A 26,487-nucleotide genomic window follows, 5' to 3' on the forward strand; every position below is an offset into this window, starting at 1 on the left:
AAGATGGGGAATTAGGAGGTTAGTGAATGCCAGATTCAGAAAACTTTGTGTATACTTTTTGGTATGTTCCATAAGGTGATAACAGAGGGGATGGGGAAGTCAGCATGTTTCTGCCATTATCTAGCAGGAAGAACATTAAGAAGATGGGACATGTACGAGAGAATGGAAAAAGCCGTGGGCATGGCAGCCACTTATCTACTATGCAAAGATGGAGAGCTTTGTAAGGCTAAATAAACTTGATGAAGTGGGATTAGAGTGTTTGAAAGACTGTAAACAGGTGATTCATATGATAAGAAACAAAGACAAGATAACAATAGTTGGGGATCTGATGGAAAGACAGATGGCAAAATGCATGCAAAGAAGTGACAAATAATAGAGTGAAAGGAGAACATACAGATATTATATGAATGATGATATGGAATATTTTTCCTGTGAGGTGCATTCAGCATAAATGACTTGGTAAGATTGGTGGTATGCTCAAGAGAGGAATGAGAAACCGAAGAATCTGTACTGTATATATTTTAGGACTGCCCTTTTGTCCAAGGGGTATGGGAAGGGATGTGCCATTTTTTGAGGGCAATCAACAGGAAATCTGACTTAACATATGAAATTCATGTTGTATGGGTTAATGCCTAAAGGACTGGAGAGACAGAGACCGAGAACCATACTATTTTGTGCAACAGTAGCGATATGAAAAGTGAGAAACCTACCGTTGGTCAAGGGACTAGCTTTCACCAGAAGAAAATTTTTGCAGTTGGCAATTTATGAATTGAAATGCTATGTGGATCAAGATGCAGATGAGATGGGAAAGGAGAATCATATAAAAATTAGGGTTGAAAAGGACCTCAGGATATCATTTACTCCAACACCCTGCTGAAACTAGGACCAGCCCCAACTAGATCATCCCAGCCCAGGCTTTGGCTAGCCAGGTCTTAAAAACCTCCAAGGATGGAAAAGTCCATGTTCCAGTGCTTTACCACCCACCTAATGAGAAAGTTCTTCTTAATATCTAACCTAAACTTCCCTTGCTGCAATACGAAACAGTTGCTTCTTGTTCTGTCACTTGCCACCACTGAGAACAATTTAGCTCCATCCTCTTTGGAACCACCCAGTAGTTGTTGAAGGCGGCTATTAAATCCCCTCTCAGCCTTCTCTTCTCTAGACTAAATAAACCTAGTTCCCTCAGCCTTTCCTCATAACTCATGTGCCATAACCCCCTCATCTTTTTCACTGGCCCTCCCTGGACTCTCTCTAATCCTAATCTAATTTGTCCACATCTTTTCTGTAGTGGGGGGCCCAAAACTAAACACAGTACTACAAATATGGCCTCACCAGTGCTGAACAGAGGGGAATAATCACTTTCCATGATCTCCTAACAATACTCCTACCAATGCAGCCCAGTATGCCATTAATCTTCTTGGCAACAAGGGCACATGGCTGGTTCATATTCAGCTTATTCAGTCCACTGTAACCCCCAGGTCCTTTTCTGCAGAGCTGCTGCTGAGCCCCCTGCCTGTCCTGGTGTTAAGTTCTATCCTAAGTTCAGGACCTTGTACTTGTCCTTACTGAACCTCACAACATTTTGTTTGGTCCAATCCTCCAATCTCTCCGATTACTAACCCTACCCTACCCTCCAGCTTGGTGTCACCTGCAAACTTTCTGAGGATGCACTCTACACCAGCTCCAGGGCACTGATGAAGATATTGAACAAAACCAAACCAGCCCCAAGACCAATCCCTGGGTCACTCCACTTGATACCAGCTACTAATTAGACATTGAGCCATTGATTACTACTCTCTAAGCCCAGCACTATATTTGCCTTTATCCAGTCATCTGGGACCTCTCCCACTAGCCATGAGTTTTCAAAGATGATGGCCAGTGGCTCTACAATCATATCAGCCAACTCCCTCTGCACCCTTGGGTGCATCCCATCCCATCCAGCTCCATGGACTTGTATATGTCCAGATTTTCTAAATAGTCCCCAACCTGTTCCTTTGCCACTCTTGGCTGCTCACCTACACTCCAAACCGTGCTGCCAGGTGCAGTAGTCTTCGAGCTGACTTTGCCTGTGAAGACTGAGGTGAAAAAGGCATTGAGTACTTCAGCTTTTTCTGTATCCTCTGTCTCTAGGTTGCTTCCCCCATTCAGCAAGGGACCCATACTTTCCCTGATCTTCCTCTTGTTACTGAAATACTTGTCGCTACCCTTCTTGTTCCCCTTAACACCCCATGATAGCTGTGACTCCAACTGTGCTTTGGCCTTTGTGACTTCATCCCTGTATGCCCGAGCTATACTCTTATACTCCTCCTTAGTTGTTTGTCCCTGTGTCCACTTATAAGTTTCCTTTTTGTGATTTAGTTAACTGAAGAGTTCCCTGCTAAGCCAAGCTGGTCTTCTGCCATAGTTGTTAGTCTTCCTCCACATTATTGGGATGGTTTGTTTCTGCACTCTCAGTAAGGCTTCTTTAAATACAGCCAGCTTTTCTACCCCTCAGACTGGCTTCCCAGGGAATCCTGCTCATGAGTTCCCTAAGTGAGTCCAAGGTGCTCTCTGCTGCTGCTCTCCATCCTTCCTTTCAGGATCCTGATTTCAAACATCTTGTGGTCACTGCTGCCCAAGTTACCATCTACTAGTACATTCCGCACCAGTTCTTCCCGATTTGTAAGAAGCAGGTCAAGAAGAACATGGCCCGAGTTGGCCACTCCAGCATCTGTCACCAACTTCCTCCAAAAACTTCCTGGATTGTCTATGCACTGCTGTATTACCCTCCTAGCAGATGTCAGGGTGACTGAAGTCCCCCATGAAAACCAGGGTTTCTTATCAGGAAACGTCTGCTAGCTGTTAGAAGAAAGCCTCATCCACCACTTCCTTCTGGTCTGGTAGTCTACAGCATCACCCTTGTTGCTCTCTCTGCTCCTAACCCAGAGACTTTTGACAGGCCTATCTCCAGTTTCATACTGGAGCCCTGAGCAATCATATGGCTCTTTTACATGAAATGCAACTCCTCCTCCTCTTCTCCAAGAGGCAGAAAAGAGATGGAGGAAAGTAGAATGGCCGTGTTTATTTCAAAAGGACAAAGGTATGGAGTGGAAGTTGTTGTTTCTTCCTGGGCTAGGGGTAGTTTGTGAGAGGTTAATGTGTTAATGGTGAAAAGGGGTGTACAAAAAATAAGGTATTGTTGTATGGGAGGTTGTCAATGTTTATGTTAATGTGGTTTCTTTTAGTTGTTTTGTAATATATGGTTCACATCAAAATCTTGGTCTTTTTGGCTTAGGGTTACCATATTTCCAGTTTCAAAAAAGACGAGAGGACTCCTGTTGGGGGTAATATGATTGTGGGGGGGATGGGGTATGCAAAATGCCCATGCCCTGCCCTTGCCCCTCACTCCCAAGCCACAGCCCTACCCAGCCCTGCTGGTGCCCCTCACTCCTGACCCACAGCCCCCTGCCCTTCACAGCCCTGCTTCTGCCCTTCACTCCCAGCTTGCAGTCCCCTGCTGCCTGCCCCACCCTCTTCCCCCACTGGAGAGGCAGGCAGCCCCAACAAGCACCCATCCCCTCTCATACGTGTATTCATGTGTGCCTATGCACACACACACACTCTCCCTAAGTCCTGGCCTTACCTGCCTGCAGCTGCCAGGGCTTGTGAGCAGATGCATGTGATGCCCCTCCCCGACTCCCCCTCAGCCCCATACTTCCTTGCTGGGGTAAGCCAGGAAGTGTTGGAAAAACTTGGATGCTGTGTGGAGGCAGAGCAAAAACCTGGATCAGGATTGTGGAGTTTTGTTGGTATTTTAAAAGACCGCCCAGACAGAGATTGGGGGATCCAAAAAGAGGACATGTCTGAGAAAACCCAGACACACAGTAACCCTAGATCAAATGTAGCATTTTTGGCAGCAAGGGGAAGGTGTCAGGGCTGCCTCTAGCCCTCCTGATGTTGCCCTGGTATTGCAGTATATCCAGGCCCAGTGCCAGCTCCCTGTGGAGAGAACACCCATCTATTTTTAAGGGTCTCTCAAAAAAACGGAGTTTTGCCCAATGTGGGCCAGGTGTTCTATGGGCATGCTCAGCATGGACTGCAGTCAGTCAGCTCCACAGTTGGCTTCCATGACTGAGCACATGCTGCTTCGAGCCGCAATTTAATGATCAACAATGTATTTAACTGGGGGAAGGGGGCTTGCGATATGAAAATGTAAGACAAAGGGTTTTTTCCCCCCATGCTGACTGAGGAGGAATGGGCAGGGCAGGAGGAGGGGTGTGTGTGGGGCAGAGAAACACAAAACTTTTCTTATATTTGAATAAATATGGTAAATGTCTGCATTTACCAAGATCCATAGATCCATAGATCCATAGAGATAGCTGGGCTCCCACATTTGTGTTACTGTGCAGGCAGAAAAGTGACTTACTTAGACCAGCTGGCCAGGCATTACTTTTGCCATGATAATCTACTCCCCGACAAGTAACAGACCAACATGATGAGCACATATTCAGTTCAGCACAAAACAATGGTGCTAACGGTGTCCACTCTTGGCCAAGAGCCTAGTACCAAGAAAACTTGCCCAGAGGCCCTTGTTATGTTGCATATATTATGCAATTGTTTAACTGCTTAAGTGCCCAATACATTTAGACCAGCCACATGTGCAAAGTAAGAACAGCCATAAATGCAGAGTAATTATCGCACAATCAGCTGGAGAATCATGCAAGAAATTTAGACTAGCCAAATGGGCAAAGTAATTATCATGGAATAAAAATGATTATCCAGCTATAAAAACAGCCAACCAGCTATAAAGCTAGTGCTTGAAAATGTGTCAACTTCCATAGCTGGTTTCTATGCAGATTTAATTTCAATGTGTAGTAGGACCCTGACAAACAGAAATCTGAGTTCAAGCTTTCTTCATTCTTAAGGGATTTAAATCACATTCTCTTACTTTCTAGGAGAGTGTCCTAACCAACACAGCGTGGGAAGGCAGAGGACACTCCATCCTTCCAGTTGAAGCTGCTATATTGGCAACCAAGAGTACAAAATACAAAGGATCAGTAGGAAAGCAAGCAAGAGGGAGTATATGTAATTCTGACTATATCTCTAAGTGACTAATGTGATATGAAAAACTGTGAAAGACATGCTCTGTCAAAGGGAGTTTGTGTCCTTCATGCCTGAAGAAGGGTGTTCATGCCTGAAATCTTGTAAATAACAATTTTTCCAAACGATTTAGTTGGTCTAATAAAAGATAATACTTTCACCCCAAAACCTTGTTTGCCTATGCTCTGTTAGTGACATTACAGTGTTGACATACTGCTTTTCTGAAGGCAGAAAGAGTGGCGAAGGATACAATACAGTTTTGTCAGTTTTCAGAACATTTAACTGATCTCAGCAGTTTTGGCTCATTTTGACTCTAATGTTAACACTCCTTGCGCCTTTTCGTTTACTCTACATTCTCATATCACAAATGAGAACAAACGTCTTTTTACTTCTCTTTGATCCACCAAACATTAAACAGGTTTCAGTAGGCAGTTTCAAATTATTATCATTTTGTGCATTACTGCAGAAATAACTTCTGAATCAAAGTTCTAATAAATCAATGGAAAGGATCATAGAATTCAACGATACGCAACACCATATAATTATATAGATAAGAACTATGTGGTAAGTCCCAAGAATATTAGATTTATTAGGCTGTATTATATATAAAGGTGCAATTTACAAAGGGTTAATATATGCTTAATAGATATTTTATGGACCTGATAAATGAGCAATGTATATATCAGAAATTGTTACATCAGTTGAAGATGCTAGAGATAATTATTAGCAACTAGTGCCCTTTTAGATACTAAAGCATTTATTTAAATATCTATTAACTTCATATTACCTCTTTATATACTTTTATATACTATTATACATTAAATCTTTAATGTAGAAAAGTGTGATCACTTATTCGTTATTTCCCTTAATCCAATAATTTTCTTAGTTACAGCTATCTTGAATGTATAAACAGAACTGCTACACACTTAAAAGTCATTTTCTAAGATGAATATGTGCTGAGTCCAGTAGACATTGTGTGTGGCAGGTATAAATTTGTTAAAATGTCAGCTCTTCAGAGACAATCCCTTTCCCTTTCTGCCCTTATTCATTTACATTTATTTAATTTTAAAACTATGAAAGTGCTGAATTGACAACACTGGAATCCAGGATGACCAGCAACAATTTTTGTGCTCTCCAAATGCCCATTTTGAGAGCATATTCTAACTCCTTTTCCATTAAATACTTGGCATTGCTATAAAAAGTCTCCTTAGAAGAACACCTTGCAAAACCAGCTGCTAACTGTGATAAGAAAACAGAATGGTGGGGCACTCTACTGCAAGGCACTGAGCTGAGATTTTATAACATGGGCTTAATCACAATGAACAAAAACATTTGGAAATACACAAATTAATCATAACTAGTTAATGAGCTGATTACATAATTAACCATAACTAACTGATTTACTCTGTTTAGTTCAGACCACCACAACCACCATGAAGAGATGAGTGTAACTGAAGAGGTAGATGTTGTACAGTAGTTAAGGCTCTAAAAAAAGGCTAATGCTATAAAGGCTCTAAAAATGGGAAAAAACAAATGACAAATTATTAAATACTTGGGCAGTCAGTGATTAGCTTCAATTCCATGCTACTACTCTGCACAATCTAAATATTTGCTGTCCAAAACTGCAGTAGTCCAAAAATGGACCTTACAGTTGGAAGGGATCAGAGACCATTTCCCTCAATCTTACTAAATGCCAAAATATCTGATGCATGAGGATACCTCACCATAGAACATTTTTAAAAGCTTTAAAATTTTAATGATTGAGTTCAGCTCTCCCCAGTGCTAAACATGGAAGGAAAGGCTGGTATTTTCAAAAGCACCAAACTGTCTTACCATCCTCTGAAAATCCAAATGAAAATACACTGGAACTTAGCATAAAAGAAAGCTCAGCTATTAAACCAAATCTTTTAATAGAAGGTATTCTAGTCACTTCACACCAAGAAAGAACAAGACATATTTTTCCTATCTAGGCTATACGAAGGTTGTTCAAAAAGTATTGAGACTGATGCTGTAGGAAACAAAATATTTTATTTACAGGGGTTTGGGCTTAATTTCCTTCAAAGTATGCTCCTTCTGCAGCCACACACTTCTCCCAACGTTTCTGCCACTGTTGGAAGCACCTCTGATAAGCAATTTGTGGAATTGCTAAAAGCTGCCCAGTCGCATTTTTGTTGTATGGTTTTCACATCACAAAATCTTCTTCAAGGTTTTCTTTAGTTGAGGGAAGAGAAAAAGGTTGCATGGGGCCATACCAGGTGAATATGGAGGCTGCGGCATTTGTGGGATACAGTGTTTGGCTAAAGATCGCTTCACAAGCTGTGCTGAGGTGGCAGGAGAGTTGTCGTGGTGAAGCATCCAAGAGTCAGACACCCACTTTTCTGCCAGTTAGAATTGAATGACATGAACCTACAGAAATTCCAACTTCTGTAACCTCTTGGACAGTCAACCGCCTATATTTCCAACTGAACTGCAAACCACTGCCGCATTTTCATCATTTTGTGATGCTGAAGGGCGTTTGGAACGCTCGTCACTTTTGACCGACAATCGCCCTTCTTTAAACTGACAATACCATTCAAAAACTGTTGCATGGCTCATCGTGTCATCACCAAATGCTACTTTAAGTAATTCATATGTTTCACTTGCCGTTTTCCCTATCTTCATGAAAAATTTTATGCACACGCGTTGTTCTGGACATTCTGACATAACAGAAGGCGATGCAAGACACAAACAATCTTACTTCAACTGCTGGCCACAGAAACCTGGGGAAACGCCATGAACTGCAAACCTGTCCAGAGGAGTCCCAACATGCCCAGACATGCTCAGCAGAGCCACGCCCCCACCCAATACTTTGTACCACAAATACATGCTCAGTCTCGGTAATTTTTTGAACAAACCTTGTATACATATGTACTTCAGCAGGATGAAAGTTTATTTTCCTGAAATTAATCTTCCATGGAAAATAATTACAACTATCACTACCAAAACGTGTTAAGAACGCAAGGAAGAAGTGCATCAATTCAGTACTTACAAAGTCTTGTCGTATGTCATTGAAGTCTTTGCCATACTTTTCCAAAGCTTCTTCAAATAAACTAGCTTCTGATGCTGACCATTCTTCCATTTCATCTCTACAAAGAACAGGCCCTCCAAGTGGTACTAGAACACTAATAGCACTGCTCAAGTCATAGTTGTGTTTATGCAAGGTATCCATTGCATGAAACTGAGAGAGAGAGAGAGAGAAAGTAAAAACAAACCACTGAATTAAAGAGTCATGAACCACAGAACATCTCTAATGAAAGTATTATATTTTATATCATATTATGAAGCATGTTTTGTTGCTAAATTTAAATGCATCCTGTTGTGTATCATCTGACGTGGATTATTAGAAATACCCAAATTAGTCCAATAATAGTTATTTTGGGGAAGAACAGTTCATGATAATAATAAAAAACTACAGTACTTAATTTTATTTAATTCAGATGAATTGCCTACGCATTATTACCATGCTTTTTATTTTGACAGATCTTCATCTGGTATAAATGGGCACAGGCCCACTTAACCCAATGAAGACATGCCAACTGGCACCAGATGAGTATCTGGCAAGTTTGTTTTCACCAAGTAAGGATTATAAATAATGCTAAGCCAGATAATGCAAACTTCTACTGGTCCCAAACTATGAATCAATTGATAGGAAAGGAAACTGCCACTTGTATTATTGTTGTTGTTACCATAATGAGAAAAGAGTAAGAAGATTTTATCCAGGTATGAAATGCTTTCATGAAAAATTATACATAGCTGTGCTAAACAATTGCACGTAGCTAGGTGATGGGCACCTTTTCTTTGGTAGAAGGCAGAGAAAAACAGAAGCAACTAAAAAAGAAACTGCATTTTATGTTCAATTGCTTTGAAACAATCACTGAAGACTCCTATCACTAACAAGCAATGGGGAAGATAAAAAAAATAAAGAGGTGCATTGTGGCTCCACCTCAGAAAAGGCATGTAACAAATAAAATGAACGGTTAACACAAAGTCCTTTCTAAGGCTACCAGCAGCTGAGAGACCGACAGAACCAATGCTGTTCTCTTCAGCTGAACAGTCAAGTTGTCCCTTCATTCCTTTTACAGGTTTATGTAGCAAATTTTGCATCAGAAATGAAGTCTGAGATAAAAATAAGAAGACCATCATGCAGCCAATTTTCTTTATTGTAAAATTTAATGAAAAAATGGTCACTTTTGTCTCGTTTATTTTTTAAAAACATGTTTTGGTAGAAAAGACACAAAATACTTAGAGAATTACATTCTATTCTGAATGTTAAGACTGCTGACAAGCTCCTGAACTAACATTCTTTTTTCTTTATTCAGGCTAAAACCTCAACTCTCTTGTTTAGGTAGGCTCCTGCATCATGGTAGGCAGGCAGGGAGACTGCAACCGCCCAGGGACTCCCAAGAGAGGGGAAAGAATATTTGGATCTGAAGCCAAGCTGGGATACACCACAAATGAAGGACTGTAGGATGGGAAGGGGAATTTTGAGCTCTCCCAAGCAGAAGCAAGGGAAGAAATTCTCTGAAGAAAGACAACAACAAAATTTTACTACTATAATTTAATAATATCTTGAATAAAGACATTTTAGAGTCCTGGCCTGCAGAAGTCAAGTGTTTTTACTCCTAATTCACAAAATCAGAAGCCTCGTGTGTAAAATTCAAAGTCACATTTCTTTATGCTTCATTTTCTTTCGAAAAACATCTCATGCTATGATTTGTTCCCCCTTGGACAAGATTTAAGAGCTAATTCCACTGAGAGAAGCAAGAAGAGAGATTCTGTCAATCTAGTTTAGGTTTCTTTAAGATGCCTATCAACATCAATCTATGCACTACACAAGATACAGCAAGTCTAGAAAAAAGTCTTCCAGGTTTTCTACATTCTTCCCTAAGGCTTTTATTCTTCAGCATTCAGTATTTCCAGTAAGTGAAATAAAACTGCCTGCACTGCATAGCCAGAAAGCTAAACCTCAGTCCTGCAGCAATGGGCTGTGGAATTCCACTGTGCTCGAAAACTCTTCCTTTTTTTATCCTTGAACTAGTTAATCTTACAGCATTTGCTGTCTTTTGGCAGGGACAGGGACAGGGACAGGGGGTACTTTTCAGAGGTCCCATTAAACTGAAAGATTCCACTGCAGACCCTATTTTTCACTGGCCAGCCATAATAAAATGAGACAACAGGGGCTGTTGACCAATTTGGAGTCCTACAAAATGGCACAATTTGTACAGCCCAAATGTAGAGATATCTTGGTGCTTCCAGTTATGACTCTTCATCTTCACCTAAGCATGCAATTGGGGAAGCTATAAGACAACCCCTGGCTTGCCAGTCATCCAATGGAGCCCCTGCAGCTTGTCCTACATCTACGAACAACCCAAAATAATAACACTTATTTAACAAAAAGCTTGATTAAACCACCTCCTAATAGAACAACCAATTAGGAATATGGCAAACATAGAGTTTAGGCACTGCTATTTTCCCATCAATTACACTTAAAGTGTAATGCCAAACTGCTAACATGTTCAGTACAGCGTATTGAGGATTATACACCCACAGCACATCACTTCCCAAGTGCTAATCAAATACACTATTCACCACAACCTTTTTCTAATGAGATATCAACTTTTAAGTGCTATTCAAAACATGTCCTCCAATTAACATAGGAATATATGACAGGCGTGAATCCTATGAGAATGAGCATCTTTTCTTAATTTAGGGGAAAAACATCATGCATTGACAATAAGAAGGGTTTAAAAACTCTTAAAGAGCAGACAAGTGAAGGGAAAAATGAACAAATATGATAATTAAAGCTGTGGTGTCTCCCTGGCTGTCTCATAATAAGATGTAGCTTCCATTAAGTGTAATAGATCATTTGCAAGGCAAACTTTCATACTTCTCATACACTAAATGCATCACTTCAGCAACATTAATATAATATGTACCTTTACACAAAGATGGAAAAAATACAGTATTAATCACTGAACTGTACATGAAGAAAGGTATATAATCTGTAGTATTTACAGGAAATTTTTGATCCATTTAATATTTAAAAGAAGAAAGTATGCATAAATGTAAAAGTGAAGAACTACTCTAGTGCAAAACATTTACAGTGAATAGGAGTACATCATGGAAAGGAAAATCAGATGCATCTTTTATCTTTAAAAGCTTAAATATTATTGAGGACATTATATTCTATAATAAAGTATGCAATTGCCCTTGCCACATCACAGTTATCTAAAACAAGATAGTTTTCCATTTAATTGCTTTTAGTATCTATAAACTGGGCAAGGCGAAACATTTTTCTTATGATCAATACATTTGATATGAAACAAGTATTTACAGTAAAGCAGCCAGATGGTGACTAAGTTAAATGTGGTTTTCGCCAAATAACTACAAGTGTTCTCTTTTAATTCTCTTAATTTATTTTCAGTATACTGTTATTTATGATCCTCTTTATGTACACCTCAGGTAGTCTGCAAATACAGGGATATATCTAACTTTCTAACTTTCATTTATAAAATTTGGTTCTGTTTATGTCTATCAGAATACAGTGGTATTTGGAGTTACATATGAGTATCATATAAAAAATAAAAAAAATCAGTATGACCTGTTTAAAGCGTATTATTTTTATAATATTCAATTAGGCTTCTGGTCAGTATAACTAAAATTATTATTCTTGACAAATTATAAGACCGCAAATCCCATTATGCATGCTTTACAGAGTACATATTAGTTACTCTCTATTGTTAGTTCTGGCATTTACCAGAAGTTATATTTAACGAGAATGTTTTATTTATGATCTACAGCGAGCCAAAGGCAATCTCTTGAGCTTGTGGCTGCATGGTCCAAATCTAAGGGCCTCCCAGTGGAGTCCTAGGGAAAGTCTAAGGTTCTTAAAGCATATCTATACCGTTTCTGACTGCAGCAAGGTATATCATGATGCGTACTTTATCCCCACCCACAGCCTCCCATCCATGCGCACACACTCTCATTCAATATTCTGTGCGGCAAATGCCACAAAAAAGTATTGTAACTAGTGTTCAGAGTGCACTCAGCACACACCCAGCACAGCTCTCTGTCTCTGGTGTCTACTAGTGCACATCTACGCTGCTGTAACAGTGGCTATATTACTTTTCCTCTCATTTGGAACATGTGGTATGGGAGTGACTGGATGTGCCATTTTTCCATAGCAGCACTTAGCATAGTCAGAGGCAGGGCAAACATGCTCTTAGGTGCTACAGTGACACTGCAATCAATTAAGTCCTTTTACTTTACTAGGAAAATACAAATTGAAATCATTTTACAGGACCATGAAAATAATTCCTGTGATAGCACAAGGTTGGGATTGCCATGGAGATCGGCCCCAGCTACACTGGCAAGGTAAGCAGCAGGACGGCCAGGCTGCTCCAGAGCTTCTGGGATCTTTTTGCTGGAGGCAGCTTGATCCAGGGCAGGCTCATGATCTGCAGGTTGCATGTTCTGGTGAGGGGCGTGCAGGCTGCAGATTGCAGCTCTACTCTAGCTCCTGACTAGGCTGTCACTGCTGCAGGGAGCCGGGGCAGAGCTGCAATGTGCAGCCTGCATACTCCTGGTGGGGACGTGCAGGCAGCGGATCGCAGTTCTGCCCCAGCTCCTTGCAATGCTGACAGCCTGGTCAGGAGCCAGGGCACAGCCACAATCCGCTGCCTGCAGTCCCCTGCCCGGAGCATGCAGGCTACAGACAACAGCTCTTCCCTCCCTCCACACCGAGCCTCCCTCCCTGCAAGATCCCAGTGGCTCTGGAGCAGCCCCCTACCCTGCCATGCACCCTGAGAGCACAGCTGGTGCCAGTCTCCATGGTAACACCAGCCTTGCAGCTGTGGCTGGGGTCTCCATGGAGACCGGCCCCAGCCATGGGGGCAGGGGCTGCTGAGAAATGGAGTCCACTGGTGGCCAGATTCAGCCCATGGGCCAGACTTTGCCTGCCCGGGTGAAGGGGGTATGAGCAGTAATGTTTTTCAAGGAAAGTAGTACATGGCCAAAAAAGTCTGAAAACAACTACTCTAGTAAATAGTAAAATGGGGGCACCTATGGAAGAGGTGCTTAGAACTGTGCTCTACTGTCATGTGACATGAAAGGCTCTGGAGAAAGCAGAAAGTGGGTAAATACAGAAGAGACAAGAGAATGGTGGCTTGGACTGAGAATAAGGAGCAGTACTGCCCAGTACTGTGAGACACAGATGAGGAGCACTATGAGTATGGGATGGGGGTGGGATGGTGTGTGCCTTAGGAATGAATGCCTTAAATGTTCAGAAGACAATTCATCATTTGCTATTTTTTAAGGCAGTCAGGTGCTAAAAAACCAAAAATAAATATTTGTGGGGGGAGGAGCTGTTATTCAGACCTTCTTGAAACAAATCTTTTTAACAGTATTTCTTATCTGGCAAGTGAAATATTCTTCCCAAATATGATGCTAAACTAGGAGGGAAAAATATAGTAAAAGTTGCAATCTCTTTTCATATCAAAATGTCCTGATGAGCTAATTAGCTTGACTGCTCTTGTAGCTCAATGTTTTTCATTTCTTCAAGGTGATAAAAGCAGACAACTTGATTTTTACTTATTCTCATTCATATTTATCAGACAAAAACAGAGACTGGTTTGATTTTAAAAAATCACCTGGTGGCTCAAAATCTACAAATATCAACTGGTGACAAATTGACAATACACTTTTAGTGTCGAAACCCATTTCTGTTGAAGTCTATGGGTGCCGCTTAGCAACTTAAATGAAAACAGGAGCAGGTTCATAGGTAAATCTGTGCAAATATTGTGGATAATTACCTACTATAAACATAAATAGCTTGCAACCCCTTATCTGTAGGAAAGCAGACCTGACACAATATAGCCTATCGAATTCTCATTTGCACAAAACTCCTATATTTGGATATAGTACATTTGTATAATATGCAACAATAACAATCTGGAAGGGGTTGCCAGCACTCTGGAGGACAGGACTGGACCTTGAAATGACCTTGACAAATTGGAGCAATGGTCCAAAATGAACAAAATGAAATTCAATAAGGACAAAGTGCTACATTCAAGAAGGAGAAATGAATAGTATAAACGTAAAGTGGGGAATAACTGCTTAGGCAGCAATGCAGCAGAAAAGGATTTCTGAAGTTTAGCTTGGATCACAAACTAAGATATAATTCATTGATGTGATATTGTGCACAGGGCACATATGAATGGTAAGACCCAAGAGGTAGTTATTCCTCCCTATCCAGTGCTAGTGAGGCCTTAGAGTCTTACATCTAGCTTGGGACACTATACTTTAAGACACTGACAAACTGGAAAGAGTACGGAGAAAAACAATAAGAATAACAACAGGCTTATAAAACATGACCTGTGAACAAACAACAAAGGAAATGGGTTTGTTTAGTTTACACAAAGGAAGACTGAGGAGGGACATAATTTAGTTTTTAACTACATGGAAGGTTATTAGAAAGGAGATAGTAGTTAACTGTTTTCCATGGCCATTCAAGGAAGGACAAGAAGAAATCAACTTAACTTGCACAGCAAAGAGGAGTCGAGTTGGACATTGGAAGAACCTGTCTAACAATTAAGGAGGGAAAATACTACAACAGTCTACCCTGCTCTTGTGGGATGAAGTGGATCGTGAAATCTACTTCGTTTAAGTTTGTTTTTTAAAGGTTAAAAAATCATACATTGGAGATGTTTTAAGTTTATACTCAATGATACCTCACAGTGCAGTGGGAAGGACTAGAGGATCTCGTATGGTCCTCCCCAACTCTACATTTCTAGAATTCTTAATTCTAGCATTTCTACCAAACCTCTCACCAGAGTGATGTCTCGAGAAGCAGCAGCTGCACTCATGTGTAAACTTGGTTGCCTGACAGAACTACTGCAGTCCAAAGCCCGAGCAAACGTGCCAACCGCACTGGGGGGGAAAAAGATAAATACAAAAAATTAATATTATTCTCTTTCATTATCAGTTTATCCTTCCATCAGTTAAAATGAATTTATGAATTAAAAGCCACAAAGTAGGCTTAGATTACAAATTTAAACAATGCAAAACAATTGGTAAATGACAACATGATAAAAAGTCACAATTGTTATTTTAAACAACAGCACTCTAAGTGAAACAGGTTACCACTTAAAAAAATAGCTTAGTTTTCATACTATTTAATTAGATATTAATATTACACGTGGCCCAGCATACTAATTCCTTCTTTACTATGAGTTAAAGGGTTCTGCTCAGTATGGATTTTGTCAATACTGTGTTTTTTAAATGAAGAGCTAAATGGTGACTGACAAAACAAGTCAATATTCAGAGCACACATGCCAGAAGTTGTTCAGGCCTTGCTCTAGACTCATTCCAAAGAACAACCCACCTGGCCCACCTGGCAACAGCTACCTTAAGCATTTTACGTATTAACTGAAAAAGACATATATAGAGAGCACCAGCTTTCAAAAACCCAGGTTCACTTTATGAGATTGTTAGGTTACTGTGTTTTTCAGGCTGAGGAGTCAAAGGCAGCCGGATATGATGCTAACCACAGGTTCTCTTGTGTGCCTTAATGACAGGAGAACAGTTCCACTAAACTCAGTTGAATTAGTCACATGGAGTAAAGACAAGTTTTCTGAGTAAATCTTTGCAGGATGAGGGCTCCAAGTCAAATTTATGAATTACTTTGAGGGAATTTCTCAAGGGAAACGTTGGGACTAATCATATCTAACAGGTATGACACTTACAGAGGGCATGCTATGTATGTATAAGTGCTATTTCCATTCTTGATATAGATCATGACTCAATTACATAGTGACAAAATACATTTCAAGAGCTAATACAATGCATTAAGTCAAACCACTAACCAGTCAGGAACAAATTAATACAACTTAGCTATTATATAGCATTTGTACCATACATCTCATATTATATTACAAAGCAGGAGAAGTATAAAACTATTAATAAATAAAACATTTGTTAACACAGAATTAGGATTGCTTTTCATACTTTGAAAATGTTAAATGTTAATCCTGCTGTAAAGCTTTAATTCTGCCTTCTGGTACTTGCAAGAACCACTGAGAATTTACCTCAGTACTGTATTTGCTCCCATACAACACACCCCTGATTGTTTTGGAAAGGCAGAAAAAAGAGAAAAAAGATTTTCCAAAATTCTAACTGCAAAGAGCAGGGACAGAGCCTAATCTTCAGATGACTCATCCTCCCTTTCCTGCTTAGCTAAAGCTCAAACCCCAGTACTGAAGACTGGTCTCCATGGGTATATCTATGATTTTGAAAAGTGCTATAAGAGTCTCCAAGGCTGTGAAATAGGAGGAGAGACAAGGGGCAGACAGCAGACAGTAAAACCGTCCTAAAAGGGTTAGCTTGATTCATGGAACATCAAAATCATTAACACCTCTGGAATGAAGAACTATGGAGCAAGAATCAAAGCAGGGTGCTCCTCTCCAGGCAGAAAATCAGCTTCCCCACTTAATACACACACCCAGTTTTGATTTTGGGGGGAAAGCTGCATATGTATGTGAGAAAATACTGTGTATTTCAGTCACTGGTGTGCTAAAATAAGCAGCCACAAGAAATAAAAGCATCATCTTTTTATGCAGTATGTATTGGTTGGGGCATCAGTCATACAGGGCAGAATTAAGGTTATGGGATGGGATTAAGTTGTTTTGCCCAGTTTTTAGAGGTTAAGTGATAAATATGTTATTTGAACCGAGTATTCTGTAGTATTTTGACATCACATTAGTCAATAGTTTTCTGGTGCCAACCTCTGAACAGACTGACACTGCTGTGAGTTGCAGCTCTTAGCTTTTCTTTGACCACGCAATGTTTCATTATTCATGGAACCGGTGAGCAGCATTTGGTATGATTATACAACTCCAACAGTGCTGTTTCCTAAGGCATTTTCCCTCTATTAATGCTATTTTCCACAACAACAGCATTAAAGTAAAATGTAACCATGCATGAATTTTTTGCAGTATGTTGAAATATTAGCTTTGGAATTAATAACTTGCCATATTTATTCATAATACTAATAGTCAAGTAACATATACAGGAGAAAAACCCATGTCTTTTTAAAAGTAGGCCTGTATGAAATCCTTAGAGATCTGGAGAATTCTGTTGTGTATAACACTCTCTCTCTTCATCAATACCTGTCACTCTTTCTGTACTTGGTTCTAAATAGAGATGCCCACAGGGACACTTAGGCTAGGGACAGAAGTAACACATAACCCAATGTAAGTGATCAGAAACTGCTTTAGACCCGTAACAGAACAGACATTCAGTGCACATAAACCAGTTTCAAAATGGCCAAAACCAGTTTGAGATAAACTTGGTTGAATGTAGTATCAGGCTTAACTGATTGGGCTCAAACCAGTTTACAGAACTTTGTCCCAGAGCCCTTCCTGGTTTAAGTTAAACCAGAGTTCCCCAGCATCCCAGCATGCTCTGCTGCCCTGGGCAGAGCTGTGCTCTCTGCAGAGCAGGACTGGCTCCGCGCCTCTACCCTGTAGCCACAGCAGGGGTCGCGGCGTGGCCAGATACTGGCCCCAGCCCCCAAGACAAGGGGGGCAGGGGGAAGGTTTATTCCCCTCACCTTCCCCTGTCCTACCAGCATGGACCTGCCAGGCATTTCTCCACTCACTGCTCCAGGGGCAGAAGTGTGGCCAGCACCAGCAGTAGTCTCAAGTGAACTGGCCAGGGAAAGGTTTAATTCATCCCCACGGTCCCACTGGCATGGACCAGAATCAGGGTCTGCCTGGTGCTCCCCACTTGCTGCTGCAGTGGTGGAGGCGTGGCCAGAGGCCAGCCAGCATGGCCTCTAAGACAGAGGGTTTCCCTGCGCAGCAAGAGCAGCGGGATAAACTCCTTCCCTGCCCCCTCCACCAGACATCAGAGAGAGGGGAAAAATAAACTCTCCTAAGGGGGCCATGACGACCAGCCTCTGGCCACGCCCCGCCCCTGGAACAACAAGGGGGGAGGGACCCTGGTGGTGGTGGTAGCCACTGTCATGGTTTTCCAGGGAGCACAAGGCTCTTCCTGGTCAGGGGGGCTGCACTGTGGGTGGGAGGGGGCTATACCGCCTGGCCTCTGCCTCAGGGGGCCATGCTGACTGGCCTCTGACCGTACCACTGCCACTGAAACAGTGAGGGGGAAGCACCAGGTGGACTCCAGCTCGGGTCTGTGCCAGTGGTACAATTACTGGGGAATTAAACCCACACCCTGGCCAGTTCACTTGAGGCTACTGCCAGACTGGCCATGCTGCTCCCCGCTTCGTACAGCTTCCCTGTAGCTCAGGGCACACCCTAGTGCTCCCTGGATTCTGGCCTGAGCCACTACAGGCATGTTCCTCCATTTCATGAACGTCCGTTCACTTGCAAAATGGTCCACTCCTGCAAAGATTGAATCAATTCAGGCTCTGGCTTTTTAAGCATCTGTCCCTAGCCTTAAGGGTTTTAATGTGGACAACAGGCTGGTATATATGGCCTGCAGCACCCAGGTAAGACCAAAATATACTACAGGGAAAGGCTGGCTTAACCCCAGATTTTGAAGTTCAGCAAAACTTCTGGTGTCTTGCTGGGCTACAACTTAGGGGTTTTCAATATAGAGGCTTACCCAGTTTGGGCTTAAGTGTGGTCCTAAGGGCTAACATTAACTAGCATTCTCCAAGCAGTCTTAAGGAATGCTACAGAAGACAAGAAACAGACCAAGATAACCTGGTGCCAAAACCTAAGAATTTGGCATGTACTTGCTTTTAAAAAGATTATGTTGTTATATAAAACTAGCAAACCAAACAAACCTATTTAAAATAACCATGGCTAGAAAGAAGTCACTCTAAAAAAAGTTCTCTTCCTAATCACTGATCACTAGTACATGAAAAACTAGCTTCCTAGAGAATCTCTAGCACTACCAAGTCATGAGATATTTGATTATAAAATACAGGCAACATCTAAATGAATTATCTGTTACTGAATATTTACTTCGAATTACTACTTATTATTTCACAAGACTGAAAGGAATAAAGCCAAATTGAAATTAGGTTAAAATATCTGTTCAGTTGAAATTATTATTACATTTATTACTCTTCTTACATCTCGAATACACCTTAAATGAAGAAACCATTTTGCTAGGCACTACAGAAACAGGATCAGCAATGAAACAATGATCTGGGCTGAGGGCCATAGGTTGCCCTCTAATAGATAACGGATGGAGAAAGACAAATAGGGAAGTACAAGGAAATAACAAGACAATATCAAGCAGTATGACAGTCTGGTTGTCAACTACTGTGTCAACATACAACATTACTGCCTAATCTTTGTCAAGTTTCGGGTTTTTTTGGCAGGTATCACAGAAAAAGAGTAATAAGGAAGAATTTGAAGCAAACACAAGTAACTCATGCAGCACTGAGGAAAGCATGATGATAGTTGCTTGAAAATTTAGCAGCTGGATGATGGATATTAGCTTTAGGCTGTTGACAGACATGAAAAACAAACAAACAAACTGAAGCAGCATCATGTTAGTTCAGCCTGGCTCTGCAACATCTATACAGACTGCATGCTTCAGCATGGCTTTTTGGTACTTTTATCTAATAGTTGAGTCGATCAGCTATTACATAAAAGCGCCAAAAAAGCCACACTGAAATGCCCAATCTATACAGACATTGGGTGAGCTGAGTTAAATTAACACAGTCACTCTTTTGGGCAGGCGCTGGGCTTGGTGCAGGGCTGCGTGGAGTTTAAAATAAAGTGTCATCTTATTTTGTTTTTTTTATGTCTGTAAGCAGCCTCACTGGCTAACTGGAGGCAAGAGATGATACCCCAATCCTGAATGAGAAGACGGATATGGGGGAAACTAATCATAAAGGACCTTCAAAGTGACAACAAGAAGCTTCTGTTTGATGCAGTACAGAAGGAGATGACAGAGTAATCAAACAGAAACAAACCTGGAGAAAGATCTTTGCAGTAAAATGTAAATATATATGAGCAGGAAAAGCCTGTATTTGTTAAGGCTAGAGAAGAGGAAACTGCAGTAATCAAGGAGTTAAATGATAAGAGTCTGGATAAGAGTCGTAGTTGCGTACACAAGTAAAGGCTGTATCTTGGAGTGTTTTACAGAAAGAATTGGCAAGAGCTAGACACAGTCTGTTGTAGAGACCTAAAGGAAAATTCAAGCTGAAGATAATGTCCAGGTTATGGGCTCAGAGGACAGGTAAACTCGTAATGTCACCCATAGTGATCAAGAATAGGTAGGGAAAACTGATTTGGGTGTGGAGGAAAATAAAAGTCCTGTTTTAGCCACACTCAGTATGTGCTGATCAATACATAAGACATCAACAAGTATTTTTGGTTTAAATGGAAGAAGACAAGCTGAGGCAGAGCTGTGAGCTATCAGCATTGGGATGACAGTGGAATTTGGGTTTGTAGTTGAGAGTCCCCAGATATAAGGTATAACAAGAAAAAGAGACTAAGTCGGGGCAGGCAAATTATGGCCTGAGGGCGGGTGCCTAACAATTCACGATTTCTTCTGGTCCACGGGCAGATGCCTACCAATTCACTGAATCTGGCCCGGTCCCAGGCTGCCCCTACTACGCTGGCATACGGCTGAGCCCCACTCATTCCTGTGGGGGCAGTGCACACTGCACTCCCACCCTCAGTCATGGGACAGCCCTGACCCTGGCCCCACAGGTAGGTAAGTGGCAGCAGCAGTGGGCAGGAGTGAAGCAGCAGCTTAGCAGGTATGTGGGGCCCACACTAGTACCCTGGGGCCATGGCTGGCAGTGACACAGGGTGGGGCGTCAGGAACACAGAGCCCAGAGCCTGGGGCAGCAGAAACATGGAGCCTGGGCCAGCAGGGGCACAGGGTCCACGTGGCTCCATTGCACGGAGCTTGCATGCAGTTCCTAGGTTCTCCACCTGAGCCACGTACCTCTGGGCAAGCCGCACACCTCGGAGGGGAGCTGGCACGTGATGGAGCTGGCAGCTCAACCTCAGCCACTGCTATGCATAGTCATGGGGAATAGTGGAGATCTCCGTGCTATGGAGCCAGGCCACCTCTGCCCCTCCCCCTGCTGCCCTTGCCAAGCCCTATGATCTGCTGGTTTCATTGTGCAGGATTCTCCCTGGTAGCTCAGGGCTCAGGCACATGAGCGCTGTGCAATGGAGCCAGTGGCTCAGCGACATGTAGTCCTGGGGCTTGTCGCACTGCCACAGGGCTCTGCCTGCTGCTGCTGTTGGTGGAAGGAGCTGTGCCCAATGGGGAAGGCGTGTTTGTAGGACCCCCCCCCCCACATCACAGACATGCACCCACATCCCCCGCACACACACTCCCCCAGGCACTGTCCCTCCTCCACATACCCCACAACTCCCCCACATACCCATACACTCCAGAAGCCCCATACCCACCCACACATCTATGCAAACACACAGCCCCACAATCCCCATACCCACAGCCCCCCGCAAACCCCATACTCACCCACCTACCCCACAACTACCCACACCCCAAGCCCTTACACGCATCCGCGCTTACACCCTGCCCCATACCACACATACACACCCATACACATACACCCACAGCTCCCCAAAACCCCATACCCACTCACACATACCCCCAAAACCCCTCTCCGCAACAATATACAAGGGTAATACTTCATTTTCAGCTATTATGCAATCACCTCTATATACACAGTACAAACATACACAAATCAAGACAATTTAAAAAAAAAAAAATTAAAAGATGTTATTGTAGATGTTTGATTTTCAGTATATAATTTGGAGACTTTTTCCAGTTCCAAGATGGCAAACCCCCTTCCCAAAAGGAGTACTTTTGGGGGCAAGGGGCAGGACTTCTGATCCCAAGACGGAGACCAGAGAGCGAAGCACCTATCAAGGGGCCATGCTACCTTTGCAGCCCTCGACAGCTCGCCAAAACACATTAAGCTGCCCTCCAGCCAAAATAATTGCCCATCCCTGGACTAAGGAGTGTCCTGTGGCATATCCACTCGAAGGATCCTCTAAAGGAGTCACTGAAGGGATGAAAGAGCAAGAGGACAGAGTTACAGAAGATCAAGGGAGAGATGTCCAGAGGAGCATGGCCACTTTCCAAGGCAGTAAATACATTGAGGACAGAACACTGTTTCTTGTATTGGAACACAGAGCTCTGCCTAGGAAGAAAGACTTTGGCCAGAGTGGTTTCAGTGAAGTAGAATCAAATTAAACCAAACTGGAAAAGATCAAAGATATAACCAGAGTAGAGGGACTCCAAACAGCAACTCTGAACAGTAAGTTCAATATTCATCTCAATATTAGAGAGGAAAGAGACAAGGAGCAGTTCCTAACCAGTGGGGTATTCTGAACTGAGAGAAACTAAAGCACACTTCTATTGAGAATTGAAAGATCCAGAAGATTATTGAGAAGTTAGGGCAGAGTGAGGAAAAAGGATAAGAAAAAAATGGAAATGGGAAAGATGGATGGGATGTAATCACTGGACAGGTTACAGAAGGAAGGCAAATGAAAAGCATCAGCAACTCTGATAGAGAAGGAGGGAAGGGTTGAAAGAGGAGACAAGGGAAGTGCATGTTGCTTTTTACTATATGTTGTCCTGCTGCAATTGGAATTTCACAATCAGATGTTCCTAAACAGAAAGTGGCTCCCTCTTCCTCTGTTCTTTCTGAAACATCTGTAAAACAAAAATAGATGCCAACAATCCCACTACTAAGACACAAACAATGAACCTTGTGGTACATCAACTCCAGTCAAAAATACAAATGTTTGCTCCTAACTTTGTAGGGTGATTTTATAAGCTGTTTGCATAACAGCAGAATGTCAGTGAGAAGTGTAATGTCCAGACTGACAGTCTCCATTTAAAGAAGTTATCTTGTATGGGGCCCCATGCCCTACAAAACAGGAATGGCCACTGGAATCTCACAGGAATGTCAATATTGCAAACAGCTTATGTTTCCAAGATCAGGGGGATCCACAAGGCATCAGAAATTAAAAGAGCAGACTGTAGAAAAATAGGGCAGAGCAGGGCAGGGCAGGGCACATTTAGTTTATTCAAGTCCTGGACCAGTGTAGATTTTCCACCTTCTTCTTGAATCTCTATGCTTTTATTTTCATTCCTTTATCTAATTATACATTAGCAATATACTTAAAGCCTAGTATTCACTGAAGCATTAGATTAATACTGGACTAGGCCAAATTTTCAGTTAATATTACAAAAGTGGCTGGCCCTAGTCCCTGATTTTAAACGTCTTAATATGGTGGCTGCTAAAAATTATGTTACAGTTGTGACAAGAAAGAAAGAAAGAAAAAAGTAAGAAGGTATCAGAACACTATAAATTTAAGACTGAACTTTACAACAGTTACCAGCATTAGGAAAAAATGTTATCCTCCACAAGAAAACTGGAATCACTGTAGAGTTCATTTTTACATTATTTGGGCTGCAAGTTAAAAGAAAATTATAATGGTCATTATCCTTTTATGCACTGGTCCAGAGTTTTGTAGAGTATGTTTAGTTAGAGTGCACTCATAAAGAAAGATCTTTTTACTTCTATTTTGCGCTTTATTAGGTCAATAATACCTTTCTATCTCATGGAAGCAGACCTATAAAAGGGCTTCTCTCATTCCTGTCTACAAAATTATTCAGTCACTGCTGTTTCCTAAATATAAGACTATTTCAATATACCAAATCCTTAAACATGGATGCAAATAAATACATAAATAAATAAAATAAAGAGTTTATGAATGTCATCAGCACAATGATAATTAAGTCTGGAAAAAAGACCTGAGATTTTCAATTACTGGATAAAACAAAAGGTGACATAAGGGGTACGTCCAAATGAGCATACATATGCATTTCCCTGGGGATAAACAGCAATGACACATAGTTGTGCCACTGCTATTTGTCCCCAGGTAATGTTCCTGCACTGCCCCATTTTTTGACACCGGGATGTCCATGCATGGTGCATATGGATTGCAGCACTGCAGACAGGTCTGCAGCGCCGCATACCACACACGTGGACTCGTCTGGATGCGCCCATGGAATCTATTGATAATGAAATATTGCTGTTGCAGAATATGCATTTTTCCTGTCATTTCTAAAGCAACTAATTGTATGTGCAATGTTGGGCTTCATTATTCCCACTTTTTGTTACCTTATGACAGGACAACAGAATAAATGTTGCCTACTTTTATTCTTTCCACAGAAGGGAAACTGCTTGTGGGCTTTGGAAAAAGGTGAAAAACAGCTATTATTATGTCCCATATATTTCCCATTGCAACCTCATCAGTGCTATCAGGTGGATGAAGAGAGGACATGAAACAAATCTGAACTGGTTGAGTTCAAAATTTTAAAACTCAGGAACAGTAAAAAATTCAGAAGATACTGGGTAAACCATTGTTGTGAGCCCACCCCTTCATGTAATTTCAAAGAGGAAGAAAAATCTGTGATGGAGTTTACTCCCAAAGCAAAAAGAAGTGGTAAAATTCATATACTGGGGAGCTGGCAGTGCTTCTGCTGAACATGGTTATGATTTTTACAAAGCTATTTTTTCACTAGAAGGCAGTGGGGCAAATTCTGCATGGTAGGTATAAGAGAAGGTGGAAATTTAACTTGTGCTTGTAAATTGGTCACTTTTAAAGTAATTTAGTGAAGATAAAATCCAATGACACAAAATATGCAAAGACGGACAGGTGTTAATGCCAGACAGTACGTGGGTAGAAGAAACAATACTATTAACAGACTAAAACTTATAGTAAACATACTTTTTATTCCCAAACTATCTGACTCTCAACAGGTGCTACTGTTCATCCCTGTTTTTTGATACTGGATTGGTAATCACAATTATCCCCCACAGTGAACCTAGCACATTTACACAGTTTTGCCATTTCTGCCATTAATTTAATTGCCTATTTAATGAATTTTTTATTTCCTCTAAATTTTCCCTTCTGAACGGAATAAAAAAAATCAGCACACTATTAGGATTGGATTGGCAATTTTCTGAACAATAAACTCAGAGAATTATTGTAACTATATTCAGCAGAAAACTGAGGTACAGTACAGAATCAAGTAGGTTTGAATTCTCCTGCAAGAATAAAGGAAAAGATATTAGAACCACTGAACAGCCCTTTAAAAATGTTTTTATTTTGTTATATCAAAGAGTAGCACATTTGTTTTTAAGTGATAAAAGGAACATTACTATTGATGCATCAATACTTACTCTGTCACTTTGCACAGTAAACTCATAGAATAAGCATTATATCTCCACTTGTCAGGAACACTTTTATATAACTCAACAAACAATACTAACCAACAGATAATAGAAATTATCACCTACTATGAAAAGGACAGAGACAGTGGGTGGCAAAGATGGAGAAGAGAGAATAAGCTAGCTCTAAGACAAACAGAATTATTGTAACGTAATGCTCCACTTCCCCACCACTCCTCCATTATACATCAGATTTTCACTGTAGGCAGATGGAAGAAACATTAATAAAACACACACAGATGGGAAAGATTTGCTTTATGTGAAATAATAAGTAACAACAAACATGAGATTTTTCTTCCACAGGAACAGGGAAACAGAACTGAAGCAGAAAACCAGTCACTGAACTGATCTGCATAATGGATACTTTACATTAACCCTAAAAAATCATGGAAAAGAGAAAGAGAAAACCACAAACAGATGCATATTTCTGATGAGAAATGAGCCCTCTGAAAAGACTGACCAGATGCTTAGCTGATTGCCCTGAGACAGATGTCCTGGTGAACCATGTTGACTTATGATTTTACTGCACCCCAAAATATATGTACAAAAATGGCATGTGCCAAAAAACAAAATCTGTAACTCTTAATACACAGATGGTGAGTTTACACTGAGCTAACAAAGACAGAAATCAAAGGTTCAGTTAGATCAGACCTTTGGTTCCAAACTGTTGAGCACACTAGAACCACCACAGACTTTCTGGGACTGTGACCGCAACTTTTCCAACTGCAAAGTTCTTATGATCCCACTTGTAAGTGGTATGGCCCCATTTGAGGCTGTCAAATCTAGTTGGGAAGCACTGACCTAGGCATTTAGCAATGCAGAAAGGACAAGGATCCTCATGGTAAAAACCTCTGGTCTAACCTGCAAGAGCAACCAAACTATCCTCAGGGTAAAAAAAAGATAACAACAACTGTAGCTTCTGGTAAATATAATTGACATGGAGACTATTGCTTATGGCAATAAAAAGGAAAATCTACTGCCAACTCTTGCATGCAGCACAGGACAGCAAGAGAGGCATCTTTCTAGGACAGAGTAAGGTGCTCCCCTGAGATGAGTTCAGGTAACAGGGAAAAAATGTCAGTGAGAAAGCAATC

General features: G+C 41.3%; 1 protein-coding gene across 2 annotated transcripts in view; it reads right to left on the bottom strand.

Moving 5' to 3' along the window:
• MTA3 (metastasis associated 1 family member 3) overlaps positions 1-26,487 on the bottom strand; it is a 163,671-nt gene that overhangs the window by 27,248 nt on the left and 109,936 nt on the right. For both annotated transcript variants that reach the window (XM_019549403.1, XM_019549404.1), the window contains 2 exons: positions 14,946-15,045; positions 8,108-8,296 (listed from right to left, as the gene is read on the bottom strand). In XM_019549403.1, coding sequence (XP_019404948.1) covers positions 8,108-8,296; positions 14,946-15,045 — 289 coding nt within the window. The remainder of the gene's footprint in view (positions 1-8,107; positions 8,297-14,945; positions 15,046-26,487) is intronic.

Source organism: Crocodylus porosus, unplaced genomic scaffold (genome assembly GCF_001723895.1).
Source record: "Crocodylus porosus isolate Cpor-Errol unplaced genomic scaffold, CroPor_comp1, whole genome shotgun sequence".
Lineage (NCBI taxonomy): Eukaryota > Metazoa > Chordata > Crocodylia > Crocodylidae > Crocodylus > Crocodylus porosus.